The sequence below is a fragment of the Ruditapes philippinarum genome, unplaced genomic scaffold (assembly GCF_026571515.1).
Source record: "Ruditapes philippinarum isolate M1 unplaced genomic scaffold, ASM2657151v2 ctg23228_1_1_1_1, whole genome shotgun sequence".
Classification (NCBI taxonomy): Eukaryota; Metazoa; Mollusca; class Bivalvia; order Venerida; family Veneridae; genus Ruditapes; species Ruditapes philippinarum.
In genome coordinates this window covers 1-9,910 of record NW_026859792.1, presented here as the reverse complement: position 1 = coordinate 9,910, position 9,910 = coordinate 1, and the positions used below count along the sequence as shown (strand labels likewise).

The 9,910-nt window shown below is 32.6% G+C and overlaps 3 protein-coding genes across 3 annotated transcripts; 1 reads left to right on the top strand and 2 right to left on the bottom strand.

Moving 5' to 3' along the window:
* Window positions 1-1,598: 1,598 nt before the first annotated feature.
* Window positions 1,599-2,480, bottom strand: LOC132757937 (uncharacterized; the record flags this gene model as incomplete). Its single annotated transcript, XM_060749438.1, has 2 exons — window positions 2,133-2,480; window positions 1,599-1,802 (listed from the first exon to the last, which is right to left on the bottom strand). Coding segments are annotated over exons 1-2 (448 nt in total), but the record flags the coding sequence as incomplete, so codon positions are not given.
* Window positions 2,481-4,194: 1,714 nt separating this feature from the next.
* Window positions 4,195-6,680, top strand: LOC132757938 (heavy metal-binding protein HIP-like). The gene is made up of 2 exons (XM_060749439.1): window positions 4,195-4,609; window positions 5,778-6,680. The coding sequence occupies exons 1-2, from the start codon at window positions 4,375-4,377 to the stop codon at window positions 6,191-6,193; spliced, it is 651 nt and encodes a 216-aa protein (XP_060605422.1). The 5' UTR covers window positions 4,195-4,374; the 3' UTR covers window positions 6,194-6,680.
* Window positions 6,681-7,479: 799 nt separating this feature from the next.
* LOC132757939 (complement C1q tumor necrosis factor-related protein 3-like) lies at window positions 7,480-9,736 on the bottom strand (the record flags this gene model as incomplete). The annotated part of the gene is given in 1 exon segment (XM_060749441.1): window positions 7,480-9,736. A coding segment is annotated over 1 exon segment (410 nt), but the record flags the coding sequence as incomplete, so codon positions are not given.
* Window positions 9,737-9,910: the final 174 nt, after the last annotated feature.

Here is a 9,910-nt window from a genome sequence, read left to right as displayed (position 1 = left end):
ATGCTTTTTAATAAAAATTGATAGCATTTTATTTGCTTGAGGTATATGGGAAAATTTTTCTAAAACATTTGAAGTCCGCGTTTCCAAAATTTTTTTTTTTAATGTACGGTGTAATCTTGCTATAAAAATGCCCCTAAAAAAGTTTTATAAAACATTATATCATAATTTGGGGACCTTTCTGTTGAAAATGTGACAGAGTTAAATCGTATACATATACATGCACAGTGCGTTAACTGGAGTGCAGGTATTAGTTGCCCATCCATTGATTGGTTCATTTTGTCCGGGGTTTACATACTGGGACGACAGAGAAAGGGATAGCGATGGAAATATCACATTTAGATGCTCGTTCATTGGTTACTTTTTGTGGGGTTTCATATTGTGGTATCAGGGAATGTGTTTTTATGTTTGACTATGATACAAAAGAGAAAGAACATCAAAAAACTTGTCAATCTGGCAAATTAGATAGCCTCGTGTTTCGATGCTCTTTCTATTACTTAGATATTTAAAAAAATGTATTCAAAGGCAGTTGCCAATGCTCTTTTTTCAATGTTCAGCCCTCCTTTTTGAGAGTTCTAAACAGGAACAAAGCTACCAACAATTAAATATCCCAGAGGAAAAGCACCGCAGAGAAATAGATCTACAGCTCATTTTCCTAACCACAAACAACAAATGATAACATAATAAAAGCCATATCAAAGTATTTCAATACCCTTAAATCACGTGTATGAATTATTTTTAAGTATCACCGGGGCCAATGTTCGATAATTTTCCCTGCCTCTTGAAATATTATTAATTGTGGGCAAGGTGTTCCGAATGATAGTATCTCTGGATATTATCGCTTCTTTCTTTGATACAAGACATTACGTACACACTTCTCGTTTGATGATATTAAACTTTATTTTGATACCAAAATATTTCATGATCATCACATAATCAAAAATGAGAATGTAATAAAAAAATCTAAAACCTATATATAGTATCATTTTGATTTATATTTACGTAAGGTAAATAGTAGACGTTACCACCTGAACGGACGTTACGTCATTTTTGTATGTGGTAGATTTTAATTTCTCATGAAGACGTACTAAAGTAGAAACTAGTAGAATGTGTTGTCTTTATTTCTTACATTATTTACAGTCATAGTCTTATGAACTGAAAATATGAACATTTATGAAATTACAGAAATACATGAATAACCACGACAACAAGAGCAATAATGAAGTATTCAAAAGCACACCATGTTCATACACAAATATTAACATTGTCTGAGGAAAGAAAGAACGTTGTATCTTTTATGTATAATGTATAAAAGTAATCGAAAAAAATATGTAGATCTACTTCTAAATTTCTACGAATGTCTTCCCAAAGTTCATTTCAGGAAAATTTCCTTTGCAAAAGGAATCCGGAAAACGACGTTTGTCTGTGTGTATCGTCATATAATTGCGGACTGGTGTTTCCACTTGTACACTTGACATATGTCCTTTGACCTTTTGTGACCATTGTGACGGCGCTTGTTGAGCTACAGTCATATTGTACGTTGTTGAATTGTGTACTTTTAGCTATTGTGTTGTGTTCAAGCATAATATCATAGTGAATACCTCGTCCTGCGTAGTTGCACATATGTGCTACAAAAGGAAATAGAGCCCGGTTTTTACAGGAGCAGTGAACACGCCCAGACGTTATCATATCGTTACCCTTCATTTTCAGCCGGACCGTTTGAAGTATCAGGATCTGACTGGTATCTAAACTCTTATCAACTGGACTGTATGCATTAAACGCAATGATTGGTGTATAATCTCTATCTGTAATAATAAATGAAATCTATATATAGCTCATGTAAAAGTACCACTGCCTAAAACAGAAATTCCGGTTTGTTTTTACATAAAAGTTGAGGCAACTTAAACTTATATCTATTCTTAGGTGATAATTATTATTATTAACTATTATTAATTTAATAATGAGTGAAAACGTGAATTTGCTCAAACAGTACACATTGTTCTCCTCATTCTTATTATTTCTATATTTTCCTTGTAATTAAAAATCTAGTTACAATCCAGACATAAACTATTCTAAATATCAAATAAAGCCTGTCGTTGGATGGCCTTATTCAGATAAAATTATATGTAAAATACCTTGTAAGAGCTCAAGCTCTGCTGTTTTGTTATCCAACACATTGTTCACATTTTCCAAGACATCTTTAGTATCAGCATTTGTTTTCTTCATATCCTTCTCTAACTCCTTAACCTTCACCTCTAGTCGAACCACCTTGTCTAATACCTGAGCTATATATGTCAAGTTTTCCCCCTCGGCAGAACATATTCGGGTCATTGCGATTTGAACTATTACCAAAACGACCAATTTTGTTTTCCCACACATTATTATTAAATAGTTCTTGCTTAAATGATAACTGCAATGAAGTAACAAACGTAGGTCAATGTTTTAAATGGTTAAACGCGTGTATGGTAAATTGCTTCAGAAGATGTGCTATTTTATTTTCATTTGACAATACTTAACGTTTGTAGACATGATTTTATTTTCAAGTACAAGATGTCAAGTAGTCCATTTGGGTTTGAGGAAAAATATCATATAAAACCGAAGAGGGGCACCTGCTACATTAAAAGATTTATACTTATGTAACAAGCACCGAGAAAGTAATTTCTTATTATCTGATTAAAGCAGAAACTATAAACGTATGCAAACCATTTTGATGGATATTCTAACAAACTTAAAATGACTAATCTGTACTGCATTAGAAATGTATTTTCTGATAATAGGTGTCAAACATAAACCCTTATAAATATTGTGAATCTGGGACTCATGCCACATGCTCGGCGCAGTAAGTGCATGCTTACCGTATATTCATAACTAAAACTGATAAAAATCAACATTTTAACGTAACTTTTGGTTTACCTATCGTGCTCTTCAATGAATAATGGTACAAATAGTTTTAATCATTTTAACTTTTGAATCGTTATAATCGACACATATATTTGCCGAGAAAAAAAGCAACGAAAAAAGCGAGATGCGTAATTTCAAAGTGGCTTGATTTAGTATTTTATGAGAAAATGCCGATATTATCTACGCATGTTTTTTGTTTTGTCATTTTTGATTTCAGCTAAAATAATCTCTGTAGACAGTAGGTTTTGTGAGAAAATTAAAAACAAGAGTAATTAAGATTTTGTATAACATCATATAAAATATGTTGACCCGCGAAGAGGAGAAATTCAGTTATGGGATTTAAAATGACTCTAACCTCAATTTCGATATTTTAAACATTGACTCAGTGTCCAAAAGAAAATGTGCACTTGGTTTCTTGAAAATTACAATGTACTTACCTGAGCAAAATATTGGCAAATTTGGTATCAAAATTGGCGGAAATGTACTGGCCATTCAATGATTTATTTTGTATTTAAATTTAATATTTGTGAGAAATTTGGCTTAGCGTGCATAGCAGAAGGGCTAAAAGTAAAAGTTGCAGAATTTTGTCTTTTTAACGCTTTTTTTAATTTTAAACAAAATTTTATTTATAATCCACACATTTACATAATAAAGTACATAAAATAAAATTTACGGATTGAGTAGGAAGCTGTAAAGCTGTATTGGTATATCGGCGTTTTTTGTCTAATTACATGCTTGTTAATTAGTATCGGTAGCGTCCATCTCGCCTAGGATCAAGAGTGTTCGAAACTGCATGGATCGTCATATGGAAGTATCCAGGAGACAAAAACACATTTATAGAAAGTAGAATTCTGCAAAATTATTGTTCGAATGTCGCCTGTCTACACGTAACCACAGTTCTGATAACAGTCAAATTAAAATGAAATGTGAACCATCGTATATTCAGTGCATTTCTGCAAGTTTTAATATCAAACATGCCGATTTTTTTGCTTAAATAAGTATAAAAATTTTCCCTGTAACCAAGTGACACTTTCTTTTGCAACTCAGTATAGTTATCGTTTTCTTTTAAAAGTCTGCCCTGTTTCAATTAGCGAGATAGCATTAAATTTAATCTAGACCACATGTCATATGTACACGCATGTAATACTGAAAGAAGGAAAACATAACACGTGTGGATCCATTGAAACAAGTGCCTTCATAAATAATTTTTCCTGCTTTGTCATTTTTCCTGCATGACCAAGGATTATAATTAATTCAGAAACTTAATTAGCTTTAGAAGTTTTGAACAGAACATTATCAAAATGGGCTTTTAAACATAACAACGACATCTGCGGACAACTACTTTGTTGATAAAAAACCATTTATTTTGACCAATCATAATAAAGAGATACATTTCTATTATAATGCATATGTGTTCGTATTGTAAGTAAGTTATTTGAATTGTATAAATCGACTTATGAACATCAACAAGAGACTATGTTAGGTGCGAATTTATTTGGACTTTTATGTGTAGCAGCACTAGCATATGGGGATAAACAAGTCGACAAATTCGAGTACCATGCCAAGCTTCTTGAAAAGATGATTCATATTGAAAAGAAAATGGAAAGAATGGAAAACGACTTGAAACAAGCTAAGACAGAAGTTAACATTTTCATAAATGATCAAACAAATATCTTGGAAAATAAAACTGCAGAATATGAATTACTGGAGGGTGAGTGATTTCAATTGAATTTAGAAATGTTGTTAACAGCAAAGAAGGGTCATCTCTAATATATTTCTTTTGCAGATATATAGAAATGTTCGTTAATTACAACATTTACTCGGACAAAACACTTTTCAAATCATAGTTAAAAAAGACATATGGTTGATTATTACAATATTACTAAATTAAAATATAACAACAAAAACCCAACATATTAATAGAAATATAGCATAGCATTTTAGAATTCATTTTCATCAGAAGCATACATTTGTTTATCTTTAAACAGTGCAAACATTAGTTTCATAAATATAAAATACATGTAATGGTTTTAGAGCATGTTTACAAATGCTTACAACCTGCAGAAAGTTTTATTGAATCTAAAATTATTTTGTCATAAAATTATCGAAAGGTAAACAAAGTAGTATTTTTGGCTTCCATAAAAAATACTAGTTTCTAGTCGTGTGGTCGCAGTATTCCCTACCTGTGTACTGTTTAATTACCCTTAATTAGGATATGTTTTTAATTGTGTCTTTTTGACGGCTCATCTGTGATATGCAGGCTCCATAACCTAATCACCTTTCAAAATTGCATTTTATTTAGTTTCGCCGATTGTTTTCTCGTTCATGGCACAGCATCTGTTTTACTTGGGGACCATATTCCGCTTTTCATGGAATGGCACAAACGTGTCACATTAGAGGTTCCATGATAACCGTCATATGAACACATCTGTGAATGTTTCAAAATTCCAATTTTTACCAGTCCATGTTAAATGTTGAATTCTGCTTAAGTCGGTTCTAGGGGGCGTGGACGGTAGTTGTGCTTTCTTTAGGGATTCTATTTTTATTTTTTCGGAATGCGGTTGCTTAAAAATCCAATAGTAGAACAATTAACAAAATATTAGAGCACATGTACATAGGAAAAAAGGGAAGTCGTTAGATGTTCAGCAAAACAGAAATAGTTATACGTGGATACAATTTTTGCTATTTGTTTATTCGTAAAGTTTGGGAAGTTATTGTAAATGTTTCATATATTCATTTTAACAACACACATGTAAATACACTATTTTATAATTTTTATCGCTATTTTTAATTGGTTTGTTTTATTTGTGATGGTACGGGGCCTTTGCATGAACAAAAATGTTCAGCAGATGATGTTTTTTAAATGTATATATTTCCAGGTAAAGTTGATTTGCCGATAATTGCCTTTAATGCGTACCAGGTACTTGACACCACTCCGGAGACAAATCAAATAATGATATGGCAACACATCCGGTTAAACGAAGGGAATGCGTATGATAACGTGGTAGGGAAATTCAAGGCACCTGTATCAGGACTTTACCATTTTGCCGTACATATTTGTAACTACAGTGGTCAGGTGATTACCTATGCTATCGTCCTTGACGGAACCTATATGGCCCAGTCGTACAAATATGACAATGCCATAAACGAATGTGGTTCAATTAGTGCCATCACTAAAGTAACAACTGGACAGATGGTGTGGGTTAAGTGCATCAGTGGAAGCGCCAGTACTACTCAGATATGGAACCCGTCAATGAGTTCCTTCACTGGCGCACTCATTCATAGAGTAGAATAAAAAAGCTGTTGTCTGAAGGTCAACCTTTGCATACAATTTAAGATAAGCTTTTGAAAATTATACGGGGAAGTCAACGGCCGGGAAAACGAAGCGGGTCCGGGCTTTCAAAACACATAAAGAATTCTATACCTATCAATGATATTTTCAGTGTCAGTTTTAGTGGGCGCCATTTTCAATGTAGCTCGGAGATAATAGGCGGGGTAACGGACCAATGGCAACTTTTCGAATTAATAATAATCGTCGATCGGAAGCGGTGCATGAAATAGCGAATGACACCTTTAAAACGGAAAAATGAACATTTTTTTTAGGCTTTGACTAATTTCATATCACATGTGCATAATTTGTGACACGAAATAAAACGTTGTTATTTTGGTTATTGCTGAATAATAGTTGTAAGATAAAACGTGTACAATTTTAGTATTTTGTTAAATATGCAGGCCAAAATAATAATAATAATGCTGATGATAATAATAAAATCTTACATATTGTTCTGTTTAGTTTTCCTTAAATTCTCTTTAGTATACCTACTTAGCATTTTACAATGTATTTATATATATGAATCTTAAATGTTTTTAATTAATTTCTTTATTGAATTCATGATTAAATTGAATATACATGTACATACATGTATATCTTATATCGTAAATGAGGTAATTATTTCTTCTACGGGATGATGGAGTAACTGCAAATGAAACGTGTTTCAATCCTGTATTAAAAAAATCACATGTGCTAAAAGTTCTAAAAAAGTGATAAAAACATAGGGGGTAATGTGGTCGGGGCACATACAGGCCTACTGACTCTTTCGAATTAATCATTATATAAATATTTCATAACATATACAGTATAAATTAATATCTTTTAAAATGATCTGTATTGCGATATATTGTACAGATTCAACGGAGGAAAGTTATGAAAAGTTTAAGGTGTCTTGTTTAGAACATATTCTTGCCCGAGATATTCCCCTAGCATTGGCTTGGTGGCCCGTTTTTGCGCAACGTGCTTCTTATTCGGCGCGCAGGTGGCCCGCAATATTTTTTTCCCAAACCTTTTACTATTCCCGTATCGGCCCTTTTGTGTCTTCTTCTGCTTTTGGTTAGATGCCTTCTGGGTGCCCTGCTGGTGTGGCTGGATTGTGTAGGGGGCTGAGTTTTGCCAACGTAGCCTTGAATGTTTGATTTTTAATCTCATCACAAGTAACAAATTGGTGTAATTTCTCAATGGCATATTAATCAATTGATTACTTTGCCTTGCCAAAAAGGGCAGAAAAAGACAAAAAATGTAGAATTCTTCCCAATTTTATGCATTTATTTAAAAGAATAGTAACATTCTAAAATTAGTTGTTGAGATTAAATTTATCATTCTCTGTGGTCAGCAAAACATTGCGATGAGTCATCAAGCAAGTTACATCATTATTAAAGTCGTGCATGCATATATCTGCTTATTAATTTACTTTATCACAAAAGGTCTTAAATGAGTCCTTTAATGTATTCACATGATCCACATAATCTATGTTATATGCAACAATATTTAATTAATTTACTGACATTTCTGAAAGGAGATTTTGAAATATCTTTGCGTGTAACATAACGTGTAATATAACGCGTTTTATATATATATACAAAACGTATTGTAATGTAATGAAATATTTAACAGTCCAAAACACTCACTGAACTTCACAATCACAATTTTCACACCGTTATCGTTCTTAAATTAATATATTGTTACAACAGTTGCTACTTATGAAGGTGCAGAATGACAGTCTTTCCTCAGAGAGCATTGGGGCATTGTGTGAATATACTCATCTTTGTCGAGAGTATCAGCGTTAGCTGTGGCTTAACAGATGGACTAACGTGAATTTGACAATTCCGTCCAGCGGACCCAGCTTTTCTAAAGAAAGCAAGGCTCTGTAACTAAACATGACATATAATCAGTTCAATTAAAACAAGCGCTTGCTTTAGTTTTCGACGTTTCTAGCGTTTTTTTATTTAAAATTTACTGAGTACGGGAGATTTGTTGCTATAACATCAGTTTGAAAGTCGCAAAATAACAATTTTTTTGTGCAAAAAATCGATTTTATAAATATAAAAAATTCTATGGTATATGTAAAGTATTTGTTCATTTTACCTATTTTAAAATAACAAAAAGAGTTTGAAATCATTACCAATATGTTGTCAATATAGCCTCTAGATAGTCACAAAATGCCAGGGTATCGCTTCCTCTTTAAAAAAAAATGAATTGGATAACAAGTTAACATGAAATGTTTGGTCTATTTAAGACAAAGACAGAGGTAAAATAGAGGATATTCAAGTTGCTTCCATAAATACAGGATTCATTTTCATCGAGTGGTATGAAAATAAATATTTCACGAGTGGCAGTAGCCACGAGTGAAATATGATAATTTTCATACCACAATGAAAATAAACCCTGTATTAATAGAAAAACTTGAATTTTCTGTTTTGTCTTTTTTAACCTTATGAGTAGGAAGAATTCCCTTTTAATTTTGTGTATTGGCTGAATTTAGAAGAAAGTATTCCGGCAAGACACCAGTGACAATACAAAAAATATGTTTCACTGCAGTGAAAAGTAAATTTTTTACAATGAAAATACGGAAAATAAAAATACGTATTTAATTCCATCAATATTTCTCAATATTTCATTTATAAGTATATAATTAAGAAAAATATATCCGTTACACCGAGAATATGTCCATTTTGACGGCATATTTCTATATGAATTTTAAAACAAACTTGAGGGATGTTGCACTTTTTCATTATCCCTCATGTACAGACTCAATCAAAACGAGTCTGCAATTTTCATGTAATTTTGCTGTTTTTAATGCTTCCGATGGATCATTTTCTTCCAGATATTCCTTTATGGTATTATATTGAATAAAAATAAACAAACAAAAAACAAAAGCAAGACTTAAATTATCTGCTAGCCGCCGCGTGGGAAGAGATTTGAATGCCTAAAGCACAGTAAAATTGTAGGCTCGATATGATCCAGTCAGTTCAAAGCCATCCACATAGAAATATCAGGTCTCATACTACGTAAAAAAAGAGAGAGAAAAATGAAATAATTATAGATAGATGGTTAAAGTTGGATTCGATGATTCTTATAACACATCGTCTAACAATTATTTATGAATTAGAGCACCAATGAAGGAGCTTCTACCACTACTTTCCCACAGTTGGTTGCTGGTAGTTCCGGTTGTACATCTCACCCAAACTCTTTGCCCGGCTGTAATCGTGGTGATAGAGCTCATTGAGTGACAGTCATTGACGGCGTTATCATATTGGTAGGACGTAGCGATGTCAGTTTTCTCCTTCACAATAGCATATTTATTTTCTACCCCTGCATAGTTACACGTATGAACGGCGAAATAGTAGAGTCCGGTAACTGGTGCCGTGAAGATACCTGTATTAATGTCGTATGCGTCACCTTCGTTAATGCGTACAGATGCCCAAATGTATATCTGATTTGTATCAGGACTATAGTCACGTGGGCCGTGAGCATTGAAGGCTACTAATGGAACATCTATTTTTTCTGGAAAAAAAAAAAAATATACAGCATAACGTTATCGTATAAAAATGATAAAATTTTATTGAGAACAATATTCAAAATTTTTAGTTAAATGGCACTATATTCTTTTCGACTGAACGTGTATAATGACATGCATTTGTACATTTTTTTTAAAAAAAGATGAAAAAGAAATAAAAA